The sequence below is a fragment of the Pongo pygmaeus genome, chromosome 16 (assembly GCF_028885625.2).
Source record: "Pongo pygmaeus isolate AG05252 chromosome 16, NHGRI_mPonPyg2-v2.0_pri, whole genome shotgun sequence".
Lineage (NCBI taxonomy): Eukaryota > Metazoa > Chordata > Mammalia > Primates > Hominidae > Pongo > Pongo pygmaeus.
In genome coordinates, this window is record NC_072389.2 from 106,030,472 (window position 1) to 106,053,694 (window position 23,223).

Genomic DNA, 23,223 nt, shown 5'->3' on the forward strand with positions numbered 1-23,223 from the left:
CACATTTCCAAAACTGATGCTTTGTTCCCAAACACCACCGTCCTGGCCAGCAACATCCCCCACCTTCACTTCCTCCACCCACACGCTCTTCCTCACACCCGAAGGGCAGTGGGCACGTCTACCAAGCTCCCCTCATGCCACCCAAACCCATCAGAGACTGTGGTACCAGTGCCAGGGGTGACCCAAGGAGGGGGTCCTTCCCCCCCAGTTCAGGGAAAGCCATGGGACCCTCAAGCCACAGCCGCTGGGCCCCAGCACACAGACCAGACTCCAAGCTCCTCCACAGCCTCAACTCAGCCTTCAGCCTGCAACAGTGGAACATCTCCACTTCCTCCTGTAGGATCACCCCTCCCCTTCACGGGACAAGGAAAAGGGAGGCCCTTCCATTAATTAAAAAATATTAGGAGACCAAGCAAGGGGAAAAAAGAAGACTAGCTTGATTTAGGCTGACACAAAAACCACCGTAGCTCAATTTGGAGGCACGGGTAGGAGAAAACCAATGCTCCACATCCACTGAGCATCACTCAGATGCCTGCCTGGCCAGCCAGGCTTGGAGAGAAGCAGCTGCTGTCTTCAGCCACTGCCAGAGAGAGGCCTAGAGGGTATGCATCTGGAAGAGGAACACAAAGGGCAGGCATGACCTCCTGAGGTCTCATCTCTGCCACGTCCCTGTCTTGTCACCTCCCTCTTCTCACCCAGGACAGCACCTATGTCACAACAGTGGCTGGAAAGCAGACAGCTCCGGATGAAGAGTTCAACAGCGGAAATGCGCACACCCCACAAAGAGAAGGTCTGACAGGTGCAGAGTGGGGGCCACTCAGTGAGGGGATGGCGGCTTGTTCCAGATCCTCCTGCCTTACAGTGACTTCCTCCAAGGTGGAGATCAGCAGAATTCCCAAGGGGTCATCCTTGCTATCTTTCCCATTCCAACGAAGCCTGCGAAGCCCATGTCACTGCCAGGAGGGAAGGAGGAAGGGTGGTTCCAGTGTGACTTTTTTTTTTTTTTTGAGACAGAGTCTCACTCTGTTGCCCAGGCTGGAGTGCAGTGGTGCGATCTTGGCTCACTGCAACCTCCACCTCCCAGGTTCTAATGATTGTCCTGTCGCAGCCTCCTGAGTAGCTGGCATTACAGGTGCCCACCACCACGCCTGGCTAATTTTTGCATTTTTAGTAGAGTCAGAATTTCACCACGTTGATCAGGCTGGTCTCAAACTCTTGACCTCAGGTGATCCGCCCACCTCGGCCACCCAAAGTGATGGGATTACAGGCGTGAGCCACCATGCCTGGCCCTTGTGTGACTTTTTAAAAGCATGCCCATTCATCTGCTCACTCAAATCCACCCAGTACAGAGGAGTGTGGCGAGGCCTCAGCACTGCAGGGCTCAGGAGAATCAGGGCCTTGGAAATACCAACTTTGCCTACATCACTAGCATCCCTGTGAAGCCTAGAGATGCTAAGCCTTGTGTTTCAATCTTCACCAAAAGATCTGAAGGGTGCAGTGGGTATTGGTCATCGTGGGCTGTCTGGCATTCATCCCCCCGCCTGGCTAAAAGCACGGTGATCCCCTTTGGGAACCTTTACCCTCAACATGCGTTCTTCGTGGGAGGTGCTGTTGCCTCTCCTATGCAAGCCCAAAGGCCAGAATCTCCCTCACTCCAGTGCAGGTGGGGTGGGGAGGGGCAGACCACAGGACCCTGGGCTGTTGGGGGAGATGGAGGTCACTCCCCAGCCGTGGTGGCACATGGACCAGACAGGCCTTGCCACTAACTTCTGTGTGATGCCAGTGGCCTCCCCACTTCCGGAGCTCCCCCAGGTGCTGCCTGTGTTCCAAGCCAGTCTCCCAGCCTGGCGGCAGCCCCCTTCTGATAGGCGCCCTTGGCTCATTCCTCACAATCAGGAATGCAGACTGGGCAGTGGAGACAAATGCGCTGATGCAGAGGAGAGTATTTTTCATGGAAGCCCCAAACCCTCGCAGCGCCTCAGAGTTTATTCCAATGCTTCATTCAAACTGAGATCTGAAATCTATTTTAAACTATTTTAAAAACACTCATTAAAACACTTAACAATAACAGGTTACCGTGGGGGGACTACTGAGGGTGGGGGTTAGGCCGTAAGGAACTGGAGGGCTGATGACACTCTTCATCTCAATCTGAGTTGTGGTTTCAAGAGTAGAGGCATAGGACCGCACAACTATGTGGATGTACTGGATGCCACTGAATTGTACACTTAAAAATGCTTCTGGTGGCAAATGTTATGTATATTTTACCACAGTATAAAAAAGCACAATTTAAAGCAGAATTCAAGATATTGCTTTAAAATGATTTCAATAAATACCAGATTAAGCCAAAAAAGATGAGTATAGGCATAAATTAAAAATCCATCAAGTTTTGCCTTCTTTACATATATGTGAGCTGCACCCTAATTAAAACAACAAAAAAACGCTGTTATATACCAAATTACACAACACTGGCAACCCAAAGCTTTCCTAGTTATCTTGAGGTACCAGACGGCTCCTTTCCTACAGAACTCAAGACATAGTATCTCATGCTCGAGCTGGATCCTGAGGTTTCAAGGCAGCTGCTGAAAATCTCTTAGCGTTGGCAAGCATGCATCTACGTGACTCAGATTATTTTTCCATTCTTCGCAATCAAAACAAACTATGAAAAATAAACTGGATATCGGGATGAGAAGATCATAGAGATGGAATACAGATAAATGGTGCCAATGGTTAGGGAAGGGGAGGGTGGCAGGGAGTGGCTCTTAAGAGGCAGTCCGAGGGGGCATCTCATCGGCCATGGACTTCTGTTCCTGATTGTCATGGTGGATGGACAAAGCTCCTCATGTAATAAGACGCCACAGAACTTTATACAAAAGCATACCAACAAACGAGTGCATGCAGAAACCAGTAAAGCCTGATGAAGAGCTGTAGTCTAGTTCACTCCATCAGGTCCATCCATTTCCTGGTTCTGAGAGGGTACTGCAGTTATGTCAGATGTTACCACTGGACAAAGCTGGGTGATAGGTACAACAGACCTCTCTGTACTCTTTTGGCAATGATCATGACTGTATAATTATTCAAAATAAAAACATTTTAAAGTCCATAAATAAATTGGATGCAGAGATCAATATATGACTGCCATAACCCCAGTTTTTATATTTTTCTGTTCATCAAATCATCCCATTGTTCTGACTGGCTTAATCATCTGTACAAGCAAAATATGACACATTAAAATAAACATATACTAATAAAACACCATATAAGTTTAATTTTTTTAAAAAAGAAAAAAAGGCAGCAGCTCCTTTGGAGAAGCTGAAAATCACTGAGGTGTTAGAAAGAACACGCGCTGGGGATCAGGAGATAGGCTGGTTCTGCCCTCAGCCAACCAGCTGTCACATGAAGAACAGTGACTCCACCCAGTCCCGACCATTAAAAGACTTTCTTGTTAAGGAAGTGAGACGTATGCACCTGGGAGGGGATATGAGGACATAAGATGCTCCCTAGTAACATGTGGCAAAGTATCAAATGAGCGGTGCTATGGATTGACTCGTGTCCCCACAAAATTCTTATGTAGAAACCCTAACTCCCAATGTGACTATAGGTAGAGAGAGGACCTTTAAAAAGCTTATTAAGGTTGGCCAGGCACAGTGGCTCATGCCTGTAATCCCAGCACTCGGGGAGGCCGAGGCAGATGGATCATGAGATCAGGAGATCGATACCATCCTGGCTAACATGGTGAAAACCCATTTCTACTAAAAATACAAAAAAATTAGCCAGGTGTGGTGGCAGGTGCCTGTAGTCCCAGCTACTCAGGAGGCTGAGGCGGGAGAAGAGCGTGAACCTGGGAGGCAGAGGTTGCAGTGAGCCAAGATCATGCCACTGCACTCCAGCCTGGGCGACAGAGCGAGACTCTATCTCACCAACAACAAAAAGCTAATTAAGGTTATGTGAGTTCATAGAGGGGGCTCTAGGCCAGTATGACTGGCGTCCTTACAAGCAGGAGAGACAGCAGGCAGGTGCACACAGAGGAAAGGCTACAAGAGGACACAGGAGAAGGCAGCCAGCGACAGCCAAGGACAGAGGCCTCAGGAGAGGCCAAGCCTGCCGACACCTGGATCTAGGACTTCCAGCCTCCAGATCTGTGAGACAACACTTTTCTGTTGCTGAAGCCACTCAGTTTGTGTGGCATTTTGTTACGGCAGCCCGAGCAAACCACTAAACAGTAGTATGGTGATGTGGCTTAGGAAAGGAGAAGATGCTTGATTTGAAGCAGCTGCCTGCTCTTCACCGGGGGCCTGAACACAGAATATAATCACAATTAATGGCATATTCCCATCAAAAGAGAAAGCTTTTATGTATTCAAAAGAAACGGAAAGCTAGCTATAAATCCTATGGAAGAAAACTACACCATTGGATACATGGTTTTAATGAACACTGGAGTTGGAGTCCCTTCACCTGCATTCGTTCATTCATTCATTCATTCAGTTCTTCATTTAATCAACCAACCAACAGGAGTGACCAAGCCTCTCAATCCAGTGCCAGGTGCCGAAGGACACACAGCCTGGAGGCCAGAGCTGGGCTCTGTTTTGCTCAGGGGCTGCCAGGGGAGAAGTACAGGCAAGGGCCACACGATTGAGAGATTATGTCTCCACGGGGCAAGCCAGGAAGCAGGAGGAGCACGGAGCAGAGGCACCCCTGGACATGGGTACTGTGGCCAAGCCTGACCCGTGAACCCCAGGAAAGGGCAGCCACTCCTAGAAACAGCACATGCCTAGCAGCCCTGTTGACAGACAGAGTTCAGCCCATACAAGTCTCCATGGCCCCAACCTGACCTGGGCCTGTGTCAGCCAGCACTCCAGGGAAGCATACTTCACATGGCCTTTGCCTAGCAATTCCCTCATGGAGACAGCCCCCAAATAACAAAGCAGGAGGAGCTGGCTGGTTGCTGCTTGACATCTTGCTCTCAGATCTGGTTAGAGGACCAATGAAGTGTAATATATCAAAAATAATTTTGTAAACTCTAAAATGTGACATGAATGGTAGCTATCATTATATTAGATTCTGAAGGGTCTTGTGAGTCACCTAACCCAAAGTGATCATTTGATGGACTAAGAAACCAAAGTGGAGACACACCCAAGGCCACCCAGCTGGCACGTGGTAGAGCCAGAACAAAGGCTTGGGATTACTCACTGCTGGGGCTCCACCAGAAGCTCAGGTTTTCAACATGTGAATTTCATAACATTATATATTTTTCACACCTATACTGTTTTCTTCGATTTTACTACAATTCTAAACATACACGATTCACAATTTTGATTCTGGCAATGCAATACTATATTTCGACCTCCCGATGAACAAAGGTTTGTGTTATGGCAGGCAAAACTGGAAACACCCTTGGCATTGTGCCTGTATTAACCAAACACTGTGTTCCTACACTCAAAGAATGGTTTCCATTTGAAATCCATGAGAACTCAAGAACAAACCAGACATAACTGAGGACGGGAGAGAGAGGAAAATGGCAGGTGAAGGGGAAGGTTGAGGGGGAGGGGAAGGTTGAGGGGGAGGGGAAGGTTGAGGGGGAGGGGAAGATGAGGGAGGGGAAGGTAGGGGGGAAGGGAAGATGAGGGAGGGGAAGGTAGGGGGGAAGGGAAGATGAGGGAGGGGAAGGTAGGGGGGAAGGGAAGATGAGGGAGGGGAAGGTAGAGAGGGAAGGGAAGATGAGGGAGGGGAAGGTAGAGGGGGAAGGGAAGATGAGGGAGGGGAAGGTAGGGGGGAAGGGAAGATGAGGGAGGGGAAGGTAGGGGGGAAGGGAAGATGAGGGAGGGGAAGGTAGGGGGAAGGGAAGATGAGGGAGGGGAAGGTGGGGGGAAGGGAAGATGAGGGAGGGGAAGCGAGAAGAGGAGGGGAAGGTGAAGAAGGAAAGGGTGTTTTCTCAGCACCGCATGCCACTTTCAGTGCTGTCTTTAGTCACTAAAAAGCGAGTAGCCTGGCACCAAGGCAGGTGGAAGAGACTGGATGTCTTATAATCTATAGTCACACGTCACCCTTAAGGTAAAGGTCAATAAAGGTCATCTGCATGCATGAGAACAAACTGCTAAGCTTCCATCTCGTGACCATAACTGTGTAGCTTAGCGGGCTGCCTCTCCTGCCTGGGTGACCATAACTGTGTAACTTAGCGGGCTGCCTCTCCTGCCTGGGTGACCATAACTGTGTAGCTTAGCGGGCTGCCTCTCCTGCCTGGGTGACCAAAATGCTCAGAGCCAAATGCACCCCCAACTGCAGACCCCGTGGAACAGCCTGGTGGCTTTTCCCCTTGGTGTCACTCTTCATAGCTTCCTTAATGACCCTTCATCTAGATGCCTTCTGCCATAACTAACTTCAAAACATTTCAGGAAAATAAAAAAAGGAAAGTCAAAGACCAACTTACAAGAAGCAAGGCAACAGAATGTGCAGTGCTTGTTTGAGGACAGCTCCTCCACTGTGATCAAGAAGTCTCCAGATTCTCCCAGGGTGTATCAGCCCCTTAGATTATTATTTCAACTCTAAACTTACCAACAGTGTCACATGGTTCATCTTTGTGTACACAGAAATCTGTCCTGGAAAAAAAAAAAAAAAAAGCCATCATCAGGTATACGCAGTATCCCCAAGAATGGGAGAAGAAAACACTGTCAATTAACCTCAAGTAGTCATCCTGCAATGTTATTTTTCCAGTGGACACAGGCTACAGTGAATGATAACAAACAGCAGCGTTTGGCAACAGTAACCCATCCACATTTCCCAGGGGTAGGTCCACTTACCCCACACGAGAACCTTCTTTTACAGATGAACTATTCTATACATAACAGTTGCTGGAAGGACTCCTTTCAGCAGCTGAAAATGTTTTGGAAGATGTTTGCCAAGTCACAGATCAGAGACAATTCTCAGACAATAGCATCCAACTGCAGTGGCCTCCCCAAGCTACTCTACTTCCCCAAGCTACTTTACTTCCCCAAGCTACTCTATTTGGGCAGCAACTGGTTTTTGATGCTGTAATGACCATGTATTGCTTTCACGAGAAGACAACAAAAAGTCATTTCTAAAAACTGCATTCCTCTACTATGCAGCCCTAAAAAGGAATGAGATCATGTTCTTTGCAGGGACACGGATGGAGCTGGAGCCCATTATCCTCAGCAAACTAACGCAGGAACAGAAAAGCAAACACCACATGTTCTCACTTGTAAGTGGGAGCTGAATGATGAGAACACATGGACACATCGTGGGGAACAACACACACCAGGGACAGCCAGGGGAGCAGGGGGTGAAGAAGAGGGAGAGCATGAGGAAAAATAGCTAACGGATTCCGGGCTTAATACCTAGGTGATGGGTTGATCTGTGCTACAAACCACGATGGCACATGTTTACCTATGTAATGAACCTGCACATCCTGCACACGTACCCCAGAACTTAAAAGTTGAAGGAATTAAAAAACTGTATTCCTTAAAGCTCCCCAGGATCTCCTGGGTGGGTGGCATCTGTGGACCAGTGAGAGAGCAAAGATGGTTGAAACCTGGTCCAGCCCTGGCTCTGCAAGTACAAGGGGTTCATCTGGCCTCTTGTGGGGAAACCAGGGGTCTAGGCTCTTCTTTTCTAATACTGGATCATTCCTATGGTTCTTTATAAGTTTCCATGGTCAGGGATCAACTACAGAGGGCTGGCTGGGGCAGGACTCAGCCTGGGAGCCGGCTGAGGAGCCACAACCTGGCCCAGACACGGCCCCTCCCAGGCCCCATGCCCATCTTCTCTCAGGGCCCAAAGAACACTTGAGACCCACACTTTTCATCACCTCACTCCAAAAGCAAGGTGACCTTCAGGGAAATGGAGAAGGAATATCATAAAGAGATGAAAAGGCCTAGTGACTTGATTTTTCCATCAGACCCCCTTTTAGAAGATGAAGGAATAGGCGATAGAAGCAGCACTGGCAGAGGGGAAAGCAAAGAAAATTAGAGTCATAGTTGTGCTCACTGGCCCCATACCTACCTAGCCCCAGCCCAACATTCAGCACCCTTCCCAATTCTGGTGTTTTGAGCAACACACACACACACACACACACACACACACACACACTCTCTCTCTCTCTCTCTCTCTCATACAAAGACCAGGCTGGCCCAGGACCTTGCTCCAGGGTTTCTCAGAGTTGTGAACAGGACATATTTAAAGCTTTGCCCCATTGTCTCAGCTGGGCAAAGGGAGAAAGGGACCGAGGCCTCAGTCTGACAGAAGAGAAGTGAAGCCGCAGGCCAAGACCAAGGCGGGCTCTATTTTGCAGAGAGCCAGCCCTGTTGGCTGAGGAGGACTCCATCTCCATGCGTTCTCCCAGCCAGTGGCTGCCCTGAGGGGAAACAGCCAGTCTCAAATGACAGACCCCGAGGCACCACCCACTGCTTCACCGGAGGAAGAGGTGTGTTCAGCTCAGGGAGGGACAGCCACACTCAATTAGAGGCCTGTCTTGAAAAGGTCAGCTGAATCTGAATCTCTTTCCTTCCTGTTCAAGGTCCTTTCTCAGAAGAGAAGCAGCAAGCCACCTGCCTGCAGGGGCTGCTTTATCTCCAGGGAACCTGGCTTTGTTCCATTCATTATCGGGAGCACCCACTTTTTATGTCATCCCACTGCCAACTCATGTCAAACCCCCAGGCAGGGACTGTAGGGTTCACTTCAGGAATGAAAAAAGTGAGGGCTAGACTCGGCTCCCAGCCCCTACATCCATTGAAACCCCAAGGTGCATCCCTTGAGGCTGACGTGGATCTGCATGACAGGGCTGGCTTTGTGGGTGTCTGACCCATGTCCTGGGCTAACGCTCTGCTGTCGCGGGGTCCATGTTTTCATTTTGCATGGGGCACCACAAGTTACACAGCTGGTCCTGTGCATAACTCACAGCCAGGCATACAGCTGGGACTTAATACATTCTTTTATTAATTCACTGACGTTTCCAGACCCTTTCAAGGGGCCCTGCAAGCTACCCAGCAGCCACAGCCTCACGCGCGTGGGAAGCCTGGGAGCCTAACACCAAGTTCCACGGGTACTTGCTGAGACTTCACCACGCGCAAAGCCTGGCAAGAGGGTCCCTTGGCAGAAGGTGAAGGGAAGGGTGTCCCGAGGAGTTAGATGGTATTATGCTGGAGGGGAAGGTCTGGCCAGCGGGATCCTGGTGGTGCAGCTTCGGGCCAGCTGTGTCTGCTGTGGCGTCTCCCAGGCACTCTCACCCGGAGCACAGGCCCAGGCTCAAGGAGGAGTTCTCGACTTCAAGGAGGAGTGCTCTGCGTTCTCGGCTTTCTGGGTCAGATGTGGAGCCCAAGGTGAAGCCCTCCCAGGTGCTGAAGCCCCCCGAGCCCTGGCCTCTGTGTGGGCTCCATGTGACCCCAGGCCCAGTCCACTCAGGGGTCCTTCCTAGTCCCAGACACAGCTGCAGAAAACCCAGCTTCAACCACTCTGGCTCAGCAGCTCCTGCTGGACATGATGTCATGCTCATGTCCTCCACGGCAGCCACCTAGCCACCTGTTTGTCAGGGAATGTCTGGGAGATTACACTGTCCAGCTTGGCCACAGCCCAGAAGGTGAAAAAAGAACCTTAAACAGGAGGAAATTCTCACATTGGCCAGTCCTAGCTCAGGACCTGGAAGCTGTCCCCTGAGCGCAGCCAGGCCCGTGCAGCCTCAGCTCGGGTTATGGTGGGAGGAAATGACAGCTTCTCCAGGGCAGCAGCTGCCTCGCACCCAATCTCCTTGTGAAAACATCAGCCCGTTATTATCCCAACCTAGGGAATTGCAGCTCTCTACCTCTAGTTATTATACAAGGCTTCCTGGCCAACTCAGCTTCCTGCCCGACTCCAGTGCGGCCTCCCCCATCCTTCAAGGAGATCTTCAATTTAACATCTGCGAGGACCCAGAAGACAGGACGTGCACTGATCTTTCAGTCCAGCAGCTCCACAGCAGCAGGTGAGAGGGACTGTGATTGCTCATGTAGCTTCAAGGCGTCAGCCCAAAATGCAGAAGAAAGCTCGGGCTCCCGGGCCGGCAACAGCTAACAGCTATGCAAGACGCCAAATGCATCCTTCATCCAGACCCCAGCAGCCTACGGCTGACGAAACCTTGTTTTCTGTGTACATGGGTAAGGACATTGCCCACGCCCCCAGCATCCTCACCCAGAACCACTGCCATGCAATTAGGATCCCTCTCCAATGTGTTTAGTTAGAACAGAACATTTTTATTATGAATTTTTTTTATTGTGCTAATACATGAACATAAAATTTACTATCTTAACCATTGAGTGTAAAGCTCAGTAATGTTAATTAAATTCACACTGTCATGCAACCATCACCGCTATCCACCTCCAAAACCCTTCCGTCATCCCACACCAAAACTCTGTACCCACGAAATAATAACTCCCCATTCTCCCTTCTCCCCAGCTTCTGGCAACCACCATTCTTTATCTCTACGAATCTGACTACTGTAGGTACCTCATGTAAGTAGAATCATGCAGTATTTGTCCTTGAGGTTCATCCATGTTATAGCACGTGTCACAATCTCCTTCCTTTTTAAGGCTGAGTAATATTCTCTTGTACATATACAGCATATCTGTTTACCCATTCATCCATCGATGGACATACAGGTCACTCCCACCTTTTGGCTGTCATGAATAATGTTGCTGTGAACATGAGTGTTCAAGTATCAGAGTCTCTGCTTTCAATTATTTTGAATTTCAGTTCTTTTGGGTTCAGAAGTAGGATCATATGGTAACTCTAGTTTTGATTTTTTGAGGTACCATCATCTGGTTTTCTATTGTGGCTGCACCATTTTACATTCCCATCAATGGTGCACAAAAGAGTTCAAATTTCTCCACATTCTTCCAACACTTGTTATTTTCCATTGTTTTGCGTGTTAGTCCATTTTCACGCCACTGATAAAGACATACTCAAGACCGGGCAATTTACAAAAGAAGAAGTTTAATGGACTTACAGTTCCACGTGGCTGGGGAGGCCTCACAATCATGCTGGAAGGCGAAAGGCACATCTCACATGGCAGCAGGCAGGGGAAGAGAGCTTGTGTAGGGAAACACCCCCTTATATAATCAGATCTTGTGAGACTTCTTCACAATCCCGAGAACAGCACAAGAAAGACCTGCCCCCACAATTCAATTACCTCCCACCAGGTCCCTCCCACAACATGTGGGAATTCAAGATGAGATCTGGGTGGGGACACAGCAAAACCATATCATTTTGTTTTACAGTAGCCATTGTAAAAAGTGTGAGGTGTAGAAAACATTTTTACACAAAATATTTCCTCTGTGGTAAGTTAGGAGGGCAAAAAATGAAAAGAAAGTCTAACTCATAGCATCTTTGCATTGAGGGTGCGTCATGACTGCCGAGGTCTCTTTGTACAAGGGCTAACACAGATGTCTTGTCAACAGTCATCTTGGTGACATTTATTGCCTCTGGAAAAAACTGCCATTCATCCCCAAATGCAGACCACTTACAAGTGCTTTCTCCACTCAATGAAAGGAAACAGCAGGAAAGAGAGAAAACTTTTTCCAATGTAGGGAAAATTACCATAAGCCATTAACTATTTTTTAGCAAAACACCAGAAACTATAGATTTTCCATAGTATTTATGAAAACTCTTCTCAAAGTAGAAACCTTGGGAGTTTAGCTGCATATTCCACAGATGACATTGTTCAGCGTTCCTCTCTAGGAAAGTCTTTCAGACCAAATATAATTACCATTTGGAAAATCAGCTCCATTTACTTATGATCATGCACAGACACAGTTCCCAAGGACTCTTGCTGCTCCCTAAATCGAATCCACTCTCAAATCATGGTACCTTTCATCTGAATGCTGCGGCACCCAGGGTATTCTACAGAAAGCCTCACAGTCCCCAAATGCCACTGCAAAGTGCCTTGAGCAACAGCGGCCTCTGGCCAGTGAGTATGGGCAGCCGCTGCTCTTGGGGAAGGTGGTGCCTGGAGGCTCCCAGTGCTCACTGGAGTGGGCAAGTCCAGGTCAAAAGCATGAACCAGGTCATGTTCATCCCTTGGTCCCTTGGTCCCTGGTGCCTGCTACTATATCAGCCACGTCACAGACAATCAGAATTATTAAAGAGACTTTTTCTAAAATGTCTCTTCAATAACTCTATGATAGAGCTCATATATGGATTATATATTTAATCATATCCTGTAGAAGCAGCAAGTGTTCTCCTAAGGGATTGGCACACTAGAAAGCACACTGTTAAATGTGTAACAAAGCATACTCAGGGCTGGCAATTGACGAACCATCCACAGGAGTGAGCAGGCATCCATGTGGCAATGGGTGGTGGCATTGTGTCTATTCTAGGATTTTTTTTTTTTTTTTTTTTTTGACAGAGTTTCGCTCTTGTCACCCAGGCTGGAGTGCAATGATCTCAGTTCACTGTAACCTCTGCCTCCCCAGTCAAGCAATTCTCCTGCCTCAGCCTCCCAAGTAGCTGGGATTACAAGTGTGCACCACCACACCCAGCTAATTTTTGTATTTTTAGTAGAGATGGGGTTTCATAATGTTGGCCAAGCTGGTCTCGAACTCCTGACCTCAGGTGATCCGCCCACCTCAGCCTCCCAAAGTGCTGGGATTACTGGCGTGAGCCATTGCGCCCGGCTTATTCTGGGATTTTTTAAAGGAACAAAAGCTGCACTGTCTGGTGTCTGGGGCTGGGGTCACAGAACTTCCCCAGATGACTGAGACGTCATGGGGCTCAGAGTTTGCAGTACATGGCCTGAGAAATGCAACCAAAAGCCTTCCTTGACTCAAAACCAAATGTTAAGTAAGATTTAACTCTTTGTGGAGGGCCAGGCATGGTGGCTCACACCTGTAATCCTAGCATTTTGGGAGGCCAAGGCGGGCAGATCACCTGAGGTCAGGGGTTCCAGACCAGCCTGGCCAACGTGGTGAAACCCCATCTCTATTAAAAATACAAAAATTAGCCGGGTGTGGTGGCACACGCCTGTAATCCCAGCTACTCAGGAGACTGAGGCAGGAGAATCGCTTGAACCCAGGACACAGACGTTGCAGTGAGCCAGGATTGTGTCACACTGCACTCGAGCCTGGCAACAGAGGAGACTCCAACTCAAAAACAAAACAAAACAAAACAAAACAAAACAAAAAACCTTTTTGTGGAGAAACAAACTGTCCCCAAGCTAAAGATATGATAAAGTTCTCCCTTCCACAACTTTACTTCCAAATTCACAGAGTTGGAAAAGCAAGCATGCAATTTGGGAAGTAATTTCTTTAAATTAAAAAAAAAGTCATTAAAATTCAAAGTTGACATATTCTTAGCAACTCCAATAAAAAGCTGGTATTTTTAATCTAATGGATTAAGTTACTAAGGAATATTTCTGTGTATTTTATAAAGGGAGAGTTTTGGTATGAACATGTAACACATTTTGTTTATGTTATTCAAGTAAAGCAACCAAAGAAAAATCAGTGTTCCTCAAAGAGGGTTGAAACATAAGAAAAAAAAATGATATAGCCACATCGACGTCAATGACATACAACAGTTGTATCCCCCAAAAAAGAAATGGTCCAAGTCCTGACCCTCAGTACCTGTGAATGTGACCCTACGTGGAAAAAGGGTCACTGCTGGTAGAATCAAGGTAAGACGTGGTCACACTGGAGTAAGATGAGCCCAAATCCCATGACTGTTGTCTTTATAGGAAGAGGGAAGTCTGGACAGAGACACACGCAGGGAAAACACCATGTGACAATGGAGGAGGGACAAAGGGGGACACAGCTACATGCCCAGGCATCGTACCTACCTCAGAGGTGGATACCACCGTTAACCCCCACTTACTAATGCGGAAACCAAAGCTCAGACAGGTGGCCCAAGGTCTGATTTCCAAGCCTGAATTCCTAACAACATGCCTATTTCTTCTCCGAAGGGAAATATCTTTTCCCTCTCGCATGTCAGCTACAGGCCAAATCCCATCTTACCTGGTCACAAACACAGCAGCATCCACCAGGGGCGGATCATCCTTCCCGCCAGGAACCTGGTTATTGCCGAGGTATCGCGCTCCTCCATACTCCTCGTTCTGCCAGTGACAGAAGCTCTCCAGGGACCGCTCACCATGGTGGCCAATGGACAACTTAGCCTAAAAAAAGTCAGGGGACAGTTAGAGACACAAACGCCTGGGAGGCCAGAGTTTATATCCAGACTATGACAAGGACGTTAAGGTGGAGGCAGTCACTCACTGAGACATCATTTGATGACTCACTGCCCTCGAAGAAAAGCCTGATGCTAGGGGGTATGTGGCATAGATCCAGAGAGACCATCAAGGGCCTTATATATAGGTGCAAATGAAGACTATGCTGTTTTAAAAAAAAGCAGCTTCTTTTATGCAAACAGAACAGTATCCCAAACCAAGCGATGCTCCCTCAGTCTCACGGTCATGGCTTGACTCCGCAGGTAACATCAGCATGTGGGAAGGCGCTCCATTGAAAGACCAGAAAATGATGCTGCTGTGAACCCAAACTGGGGTCAAAGCTCTAATGTAGTTTCAGAAGGGAAGCCACAACGCCAGAGACCTTGCCATCAAGTTTGCACCTATCCTAGAGACTCCACACGAGACCCTCTGGGAGTGGAGGGGGATGTGTGTGGGCTCACTGCTTAGGGTTCCCTGAGATTCTCAACAGCCCACCCTCACACCATGCTTCCAGTACTGATGCCGGCTTTCCTCTCACACTGGCAAAGCCACGGAGAGTGACGGAGACTAGCAACTCCCTGGAGCCCCGCTTGGCATTCAACAGCAATTGGGAAGCTCCCGCCCAGCCACATTTTCTGCATGCTTGAAAGGTGCCTGTCGGGACTTACAGGACGTTGTCGTAGCAGGACAAGCTTGGTCACTTGAATGTTAATTTTAATCCCCAGGCTCTGGTGCTGAAACATATTGTATACCTATCAAGACGGAAAAAAGAAATAAAGATATAAAGATAAAAAATTTAAAAAATACAGTAGTATCCTAGATGGGAACGTGGGACACAGAAAAGAGATTATGTAAAAATAAGGAAATAGAAATAAAGTGTAGACTTTAGTTTATGACACTGTATCAGTATTGGTGCATTAATTACAAGAAACATGCCATTCTAATACGAGAGGCCCATAATGGGGAAACTATGCATGGCAGCTCTCTGTACTAACTGATCAATTTTTCTGTACATCTAAAATTGTTCTAAAATACAAATTCCATTCATAAAAAATTTAAAAATCAATATTAAAAATAAACGTTGTACTCTTCCAGTACTAAAAAAAAAAAACTAAAGAATAATTATGTGAAATTCAAATGTCAGTGTCCATACATCAAGTCTTATTGGAACAAAAAATACATACGTGAGAAACATAACCCAGATTTTATTTAAAAGGTTGTCCAGGAAAGCCAAAAATGTCCTTAAAAATGGATTTGCCAAAAGAAAAATGTATATAAGAGAAACCTCTAGAATCATACACACGTGTGCAAACATACATATACAGTATGCTTATGTATATATATAAAGCTAAGCTGGAAATAGTTGGTTAAAAAAAAAACACGCATAGGAAAGGTGGTTTTGAAAAAAAGAAGGGGCAGAAGGCTGAAAACTTCCATTCTGGGCTTTCATGCTTGGGGTTTAAGGCGACTTTCATGAAGGGGCTGGGGGAGACAGATGCCTGCTGCTGAATGCCAGCCTGTGTCATCGCTAACCCTTGCCACACCCCACCAAGGCTGGTATCTCCACCACTCTCAGCTGGGAAACAGGGAAACCAGTTCATCGAGGTAAAGCCACCTGCGTGAGACCCACAGCCAGTCACAATGGCTCGATTCAAACTCAGCCTCGTCCAGCCAAAAGGTCCACATTCCTTCTTTATTCCCTCAAGTCCCATTGTAACCAAAGTTTGTCACTGAAATAAACTGCAATAACAGAAAAGGACCTATCTTTCTCAATTTTGCATGTCTTGCTGCAGAACTTAATTGTAAGGACCTCAACAGCAAGCAGTCACAGGAAAGTGATTCAAGAGGAAGAGAAGGGGAACCTGGAATAAGGCGAAGGAGTCAAAGTTGACATGGATGGAAAAAGTCCACTGCAGCTGACGAGCCTCAGGTCATGACTCTGCCGAGTTCCTTTGCCATAACACGGAGAAAGCAGGATTGCGAGAGGTACGCAGAGAGCATAGTAAAGGTAGTGGCAGTTGGAAGGTTGGAGGGAACAAGAATGAGAATCTTTTAAATATTCTACTTGGTTTTTACCTATAGACATAACCCGGGAGGGAGAATTTTCCAGCAGGAACATTAAAACTTTCTCCAGCAGGTGCTGTGTTCACGTTATCAATACATCAGCAGCAGCAGCAAGCGATGAGCACGGTAGACAGCATCACCAGGGTCAACTCAGGCCAAGTGGAGCCGCTCAACACGGCTGCACCCAGCCCACAAGCGCTAGAAGCCAGGCACGCAGTGTTTGAGCATCTCCATGACAAAGGAATCAGCTGTGTCACTGCTCGAATTTTACTCTTTGAAAACATTACAGTTAAAAAAAACCCTATCTTTGTGTGACGTAATATTCTTTCACACAAGGAAAAATAGAACACATCCAGTTGTTCTGTTCTCACTTTTGTGATTTCCAAAATCTCCTTTCCTCAAGAACAACTAGCTGTTGTTTTCTTAATACTGGACCATCAACAAGCCAGTTCTGAAGTCATGTATTCACGACCGATCCCCAAGCCTGGGGGAGGAAGTGGGAAGCATCCAACTTGTTCCTGTTTTGATAGTTCGAGAACCATCCAATGGCTGTAATTCAAATTTTCCCTAAAATATTCAGCATCAGAATTGGGTCTAAACTGGAAAATTTCAGTTCAAAACATGAAAATTAGGAAGAATGAAAACTTGAAGTTATGAGGGAGAAAATTCAAGTTGCACAGTGTTCACTGAGATTGCACAACACAGTCTAAACACTGCCTGTCATGCCAATCCCAGTCAAAACCAGAAACATTAAGGAATACTACACATTTAAAAGAAGTAACACGAGAAAGTAATCCTCAGTGATATTCTGATATGCCACAAAAGGAAAGACTGCAAGGAACGGTGCAAGTTTCAGGAAGAACAAAACTGTAGGAACAAGCTCCCTTGTCAAAATCACCCATTTTCTCCTTGCCAGGTTGATGACAGTTCAGAGCCATGTGGTCCATAGGCCATTAGCCCCAGGCTCAGTCGCCTCCCTTGGAACAAATGCCACTAAAAAGATGAGAGATGGAAGGGGGATGGGAAAGTTTCGTGTTCCAGGGGCTAGGGGGAGGCAAAAATGGGAAGGTGTTTAATGGGTACAGAGCTTCAGTTTTTCAAGATAAAAAAGCTGTAGAGATTGATCGCACAACAATGTGAACATAAGAATACTGAAACACACAGTTAAAAATGGCTAAGGTGGTAAATTTCAGGTTAAGTGTATTTTATAACAATTAAAAGTACAAAGTTAACGAATTAAAAAAACAAAGCTTTATGCTCTAAATAACGTTCTCTAACAAGCCTTGTAAGAAGACATTTCCCCTTGACATGTAACTAGGGCACTGACGTCCAAGAGAGCAGGTACCAAAGCCTGAGCACAGCTCAAGCACTTTGTCACCTGCCAGGTGCTGACCACAGGCTCTGACAAAGCTCAGAGCACAGGGCAAGGCGCACATTCAGAATCAATTGAGGTCCTGTGCCAAGCCAGGCGAGCCAGATGAAAATCCGATGACAGCCACAAAACACAAGGTACAAGCCTCAAAGACATGTAACAAAGGCTCATCTTCTTTTTTTTCCCATGGAAACTCATGCTCAGGAGAAGTCTTGGAGGCAATGGCTATATGATGTTTAGGGAGACACCTGGTTGGGGAGGGAACAGCGCAGCCAAGCATCTGGAAATTCTGTCTCCGGCGTCCAGTTCTGGCTGCGTCCCAGCAAGTGTTCAGCCCTGGCTGCATTTGTCACATTTCCTTGGCAGCCTAGGGGCCTAGCAGGGTGGACCTGCCGCCTGCAGCACACTATGGCTTCTCTGACTAGGCAATGTGGGGACACAGTAAGGGAGGGGTAGACAGGGACCAGAGAAGGAGCCATGCTTGGAGGCACAAGGAGAGGAGCTGCTCTCCACGCCACGCTGGGCTTCACAAGGGCACCACCTACCTGTATGACCCAAGGCCTCCCCCCAGAGCCACACGGGGACCTGTGGGTGACACTCTCAGGTTGCATACACTGCTATTAAGACCCCCAAACAGGAGAAAGCTATGCTCTGTAGCACAGTGTCTGAGTGGGTTCCCCAAAGCAGCAGCACCAACATTACCTGGGCACTTGTTGGAAATGCACATTCTGGAGTCCACCCCAGCCCCCACTGAATCAGAGACCCTGGGGGTGGGCAGGCCATCTGTGTTGAACAGTGCTCCTTCCACACCCTGCTCCAGGGCCTCCACACCCACCGGAGTGTGGGAACCAGCCGGTGCTCTAGCACTATGCTAGTCTTGCTGGTCACCAGAGAAAGGCTTGTCTCTTTCACATGGTGATTGAGTAAAATTGATGTCATTTTCCCTCCAAACAGAACTTGCCTGGAATAGCTCAGGTTTTTCATTCCACTCCGTGGTCGTTAAGGAATCTAAGAACAACCAAAGCTCTGTCAAGCTGCCCCATTTTCCAGCTTGGCTGCCCACACCCACGGTTTCTGGTATCAGCACCACCTGCTTCCGTCTGCAATTTGTTCTTTAAAATATTCCTGCTCCTGTGTCACCGCCACCCCAACCAAAGAAGAATCACATGATGTACACAGAAAACCAGCACAGCACATCTGGAAAACCCACAACTGTGGGGCCAGAGCACTGTGCTGCAGCTTGGGTCAGCTCGGGCGCCCGACCCGATGGAGGCTTCACCCTCCACATGTACCTGCACAGGTGAGTGGTTTGCCAGGGACACAGAGCCAGGAGCCAAACTCCATTCCCCCAGGTAAGAGGCAGGCAGAAGCATATTTTAAAACACTAACCGGAGCACATCCCTCTTCTGCTTAAGCCCATGCAGCAGCTTCCCACTGCCTGGAATGAAGCTGCTCTCCACAGCCTGGTCTCCTCACCTGCAAGGTCGGCCTGCCCGCTTGTCACTGTACCCCACCACCCTCCCCATCACCACGAGCAACCAGAGATTTCTGTGCTTCTCCAATGCCAGCCTGACCACCACTGGCTGGTTGCTTATGTTGGCTTAACACCTTCCCCTCTAAGGCCACCTCACTCCTCTCAGAGAGATGGCCCTGATATCTGTCACTGCTGTCACCTGGTTCTCTGCAGGGCACTTACCATGCTCTGGTCTTCCTTCTCACTGATTTGCATGTTGAATGCTGCCTGTCATTCCTACTACATGAGCTCTGTGAGGATGAGACCTCCAGTGGTCCCTACTCTATCCCAGAAGAGGACACAAGGGTCCCTAGCACACACTAAGTATCCAATAAATAAATCTGAGTAGAATCAGTCAATTGTTTTTATATTTCTGGTGAAACAAATAGAACCTAACATTTACCATCTCAACCATTTTTAAGTGTACGACCACGTACTTAACTGTAGTGTTAATTACATTCACGTTATTGTACAATTAACCTCCAGAACTCTTTTCATCCTCCAATACTGAAGCTCTATACTCAGGAAACACTAACTCCCCCTGCCCCCGACCCAATCCCCATTGTACTTTGTTCCTATGACTTGAACACTGCAGTCACCTCATGTAAGCAGAGTCATTTAGCACTTGTAGTTTTGTGACTGGCTTATGTCCTCAAAGTTCATCCATGTTGCGGCACGTGTGGGAATTTCCTTCCTTTTTAAGGCTGGATAATATTCCACTGTATGGGCACTCTGCGTTTTGTTTATCTGCCCATCTGCCAGTGGACACCTTGGCTGTTTTTGCCATCTTTCGGCCATTGTGAATGATGCTGCTGTGAACACGGGTGTACAGATATCTCTTCCAGGCTCTGCTTTTAATTCATTTCTTTTTTTATTTTCATGATAGGTCTAAATGAATAGATATTTATAATGTCAACATTTACTTTAGATCAAGGGGTATGTGTGCAGGTTGGTTACATGAGTATATTGTCTGATGCTGAAGTTTGGGGTACGAATCACCCCATCACCCAGGTACTGAGCATAGTACCCACAGGTAGTTCCTCAGCCCTTGCCCCCTTCCCTGTCTCCCTTCTCTAGTAGTCCCCAGTGTCTGCTGCCACCTTTTAAAAAATTTTATTTCTAATTTTTGCGGGTTCATAGTAGGCGTATACGTTTATGGGGTACATGAAATATTTTGATACAGGCATACAATGCATAATTATCCCATCAGGGTAAACAGAATACCCATCACCTTAAAGCATTTATCCTTTGTATTACAGACAATCCATATACACTTTTAGTTATTTAAAAATGTACAATTATTGACTATAGTCACCCTGTTGTGCTATCAAATACCATATCTTATCCATTTTTCTAACTATTTTATTGTTGCCATCCACATGTACCCAGTGTTTAGCTCCCACTTATGAGTGAGAATATGCAGCATTTGGTTTTCTGATCCCGCATTGATTCACTTAGGATAATGGCCTTTAGCTGTATCCACGTTGCTGCAAAGGACGTGAGTTGTTCTTTCTTATGGCTGTGTCGTATTCTACAGTGTACATGTACCACATTTTCTTTTATCTAGTTTACCACTGATGGGCATCTAGGTTGATTCCATGTCTTTGCTATTGTGAATAGTATATGGTAGAATGATTTATATGCCTTTGGGTGTATACTCAGTAATGGGACTGCTGGGTCAAATGGTAGTTCTGTCTTGAGTTCTCTGAGAAATCTCCAAACTGCTCTGCACAGTGACTGAACTAATTTACCTTCCCACCAACAGCGTACGAGCATTTTTCTCTGCACCTTGCCAGCATCTGTTATTTTTCTGACTGTTTAATAATGACCATTCTCACTGGTGTTGAGATGGTGTCTTGTGGTATTGACTTGCATTGCTCTGATGATTGCTGATGTGGAGAATCTTTTCATATGTTTGTTGGCCGTGTGTATGTCTTCTTTTGAGAAGTGTCAGTTCATGTTTTTTGCACACTTTTTAACGGGGTTGCTTTTGCACTGTTTAAATTCCTTATAGATTCTGGATGTTAGACCTTTGTCAGATAGTTTGCAAATATTTTCTCCCATCCTGTAGCTTGTATTCTTATTAAACTACCAACATCATTTTCACAGAATTAGAAAAAAACTATTCTAAATTCCATATAGAACCAAAAAAGGGGCAGAACAGCCAAAGCAATCCTAAGCAAAAATAATAAAGCCAGAAGCATCACATTATCTGACTTCAAACTATACTAGAAGGTTACAGTAACCAAAAAACATGGCACTTATACAAAAACAAGACACACAGACCAATGGAACAGAAATAGGAACCCAGAAACAATGCCACATACCTACAACCATCTAATCTTTGACAAAGTTGACAAAAATAAGCAATAGGGAAAAGACTCTCCACTCAATAAATGGTACTGGGATAGCTAGCTAGCTATATGCAGAAGAATGAAACTGGACCCCTATTTTTCACCATATACAAAAATTAACTCAAGATGGATTAAAGATCAAATGCGAGTCCTCAAACTATAAAAACCTTAGAAGAAAACATAGGAAATACCTTTCTGGACAGCAGCCTTGGTAAAGAATTCATGACTAAGTCCTAAAAGCAATTGTGGCAAAAACAAAAATTGACAAGTGAGATCTATTAAACTAAAGAGCGTCTGTGCAGCAAAAGAAACTATCAATTCATTTATTTATGTACCCAGGAGTAGAGGTGTTGGGTCATATGTCATATGAGTAGGCTTCTTTTATACTCTAGCCTTTGTGGTAACCAGACACATTGCTGGGATTTTGATTGATTGATTTTTAGTTTTTACTTTTTAGGGGCCAAACAGCATCTCTTGCTGTATTCATTGAGGAAAACTGCTCCCAGGAGGTGAGCTCTAGAGAATGGCAAGGATCCTCTTCCCACCATTGAAACCTCAGTGGATGGAAACTCACTCTGCCTGCCCTAGCAGTCCCAGAGCAGTCCTGTTCCCTGGATTCCCTTCCAGGCTCTGATTCCTGGAGGAGGGACAGTAGGCAGTCAGGAGATGTTCTCAGGACAGAGAAGCAGCAGCAGGAATCCAGCCTGAGAGGTCAAGCCTGCATGACCAGCCCTCACTCCTCACCTGACCTTAGCCTTCATCTCTCCTGCTTCCTGGCCTCCCAAGTTCCCTCCAAACTTTCCCCAAACTCTGAGCTTGGAGACTCAGTCCTCATTTTGATTCTGGATGCCTCCCTCTATAACTCCAAAACTGGGATTCCTTTTCTACTTCAGCCAGCCCAGATCCAGCACCTGTTGCTTGTAATCAAAATCCCCAACCAATACAAGAAGCACCAAATGCATTGCTCTAGGGTTTACAAGACTCCTTTCTTCCTTGTTCAAAAATGAGACCACTTTGCATGATGCCAGTTTTCTCTGGGACCTCTTCCAGGCTTCATAAGCCCTTAAAAATGGCCAAGGTGGATCTGCTCTGACTGCAGCCATTTCTTCTGTGACTCTGGAGCCATTTTTTCAACAGGGTGTGGATGAGAAGCCATTTGTAGCCGCCAGACATTCTTTCTTGGTGCAGTTTTTCTTTTTAACCATGCTTGTTTTATCTTCTCCATCTTGTACCACCCTCGGTAAAAGACAAGACCTAGAGGAGATGGCCCACAGTTCAGTAGCCTACCTCAGGGGCTGTGTAGGAAGGGTAAATATATTATTATAGTTATGCATTAACACTTTCAAACAGAGTTTAATACACCATATCCGTGGGATGTGCTTAGAATACAAAAGGCCCTCCAGAAGCAAATTTGCCAAGGAGTTAAAAAAGTAAAGCCAGTGTTTGTTTCTGTGACTTCAGCACTGAATCCTTAGCAAAGGACACTGGTATATGGCATCAGTCATTCATTTATGCATTCACTGACTACACAAATATTTCTGGATCATCTCCTGCATGCATACCAGGCACTGAGAAAATGTTGATGGTGTAGACATAGTCCTACCTTGATGAGCTTATGGATACTGCAAAAGCAGGTGATATGTAGGATGTTTTTAAAAACTGTGGTAAAATATGCATAACATAAAATTTTACCATTTTAAACATTTTTAAGCTTACAATTAAGTGG

At 46.6% G+C, this 23,223-nt stretch overlaps 1 protein-coding gene across 4 annotated transcripts in view; it reads right to left on the reverse strand.

Annotated features, from left to right (window-relative positions):
* ADAMTS17 (ADAM metallopeptidase with thrombospondin type 1 motif 17) overlaps positions 1 to 23,223 on the reverse strand; it is a 368,411-nt gene that overhangs the window by 273,331 nt on the left and 71,857 nt on the right. For all 4 annotated transcript variants that reach the window (XM_063653072.1, XM_063653073.1, XM_063653074.1 and 1 more), the window contains exons 5-7: positions 14,863 to 14,946; positions 13,986 to 14,143; positions 6,550 to 6,593 (exon numbers count right to left, since the gene is read on the reverse strand). In XM_063653072.1, coding sequence (XP_063509142.1) covers positions 6,550 to 6,593; positions 13,986 to 14,143; positions 14,863 to 14,946 — 286 coding nt within the window. The remainder of the gene's footprint in view (positions 1 to 6,549; positions 6,594 to 13,985; positions 14,144 to 14,862; positions 14,947 to 23,223) is intronic.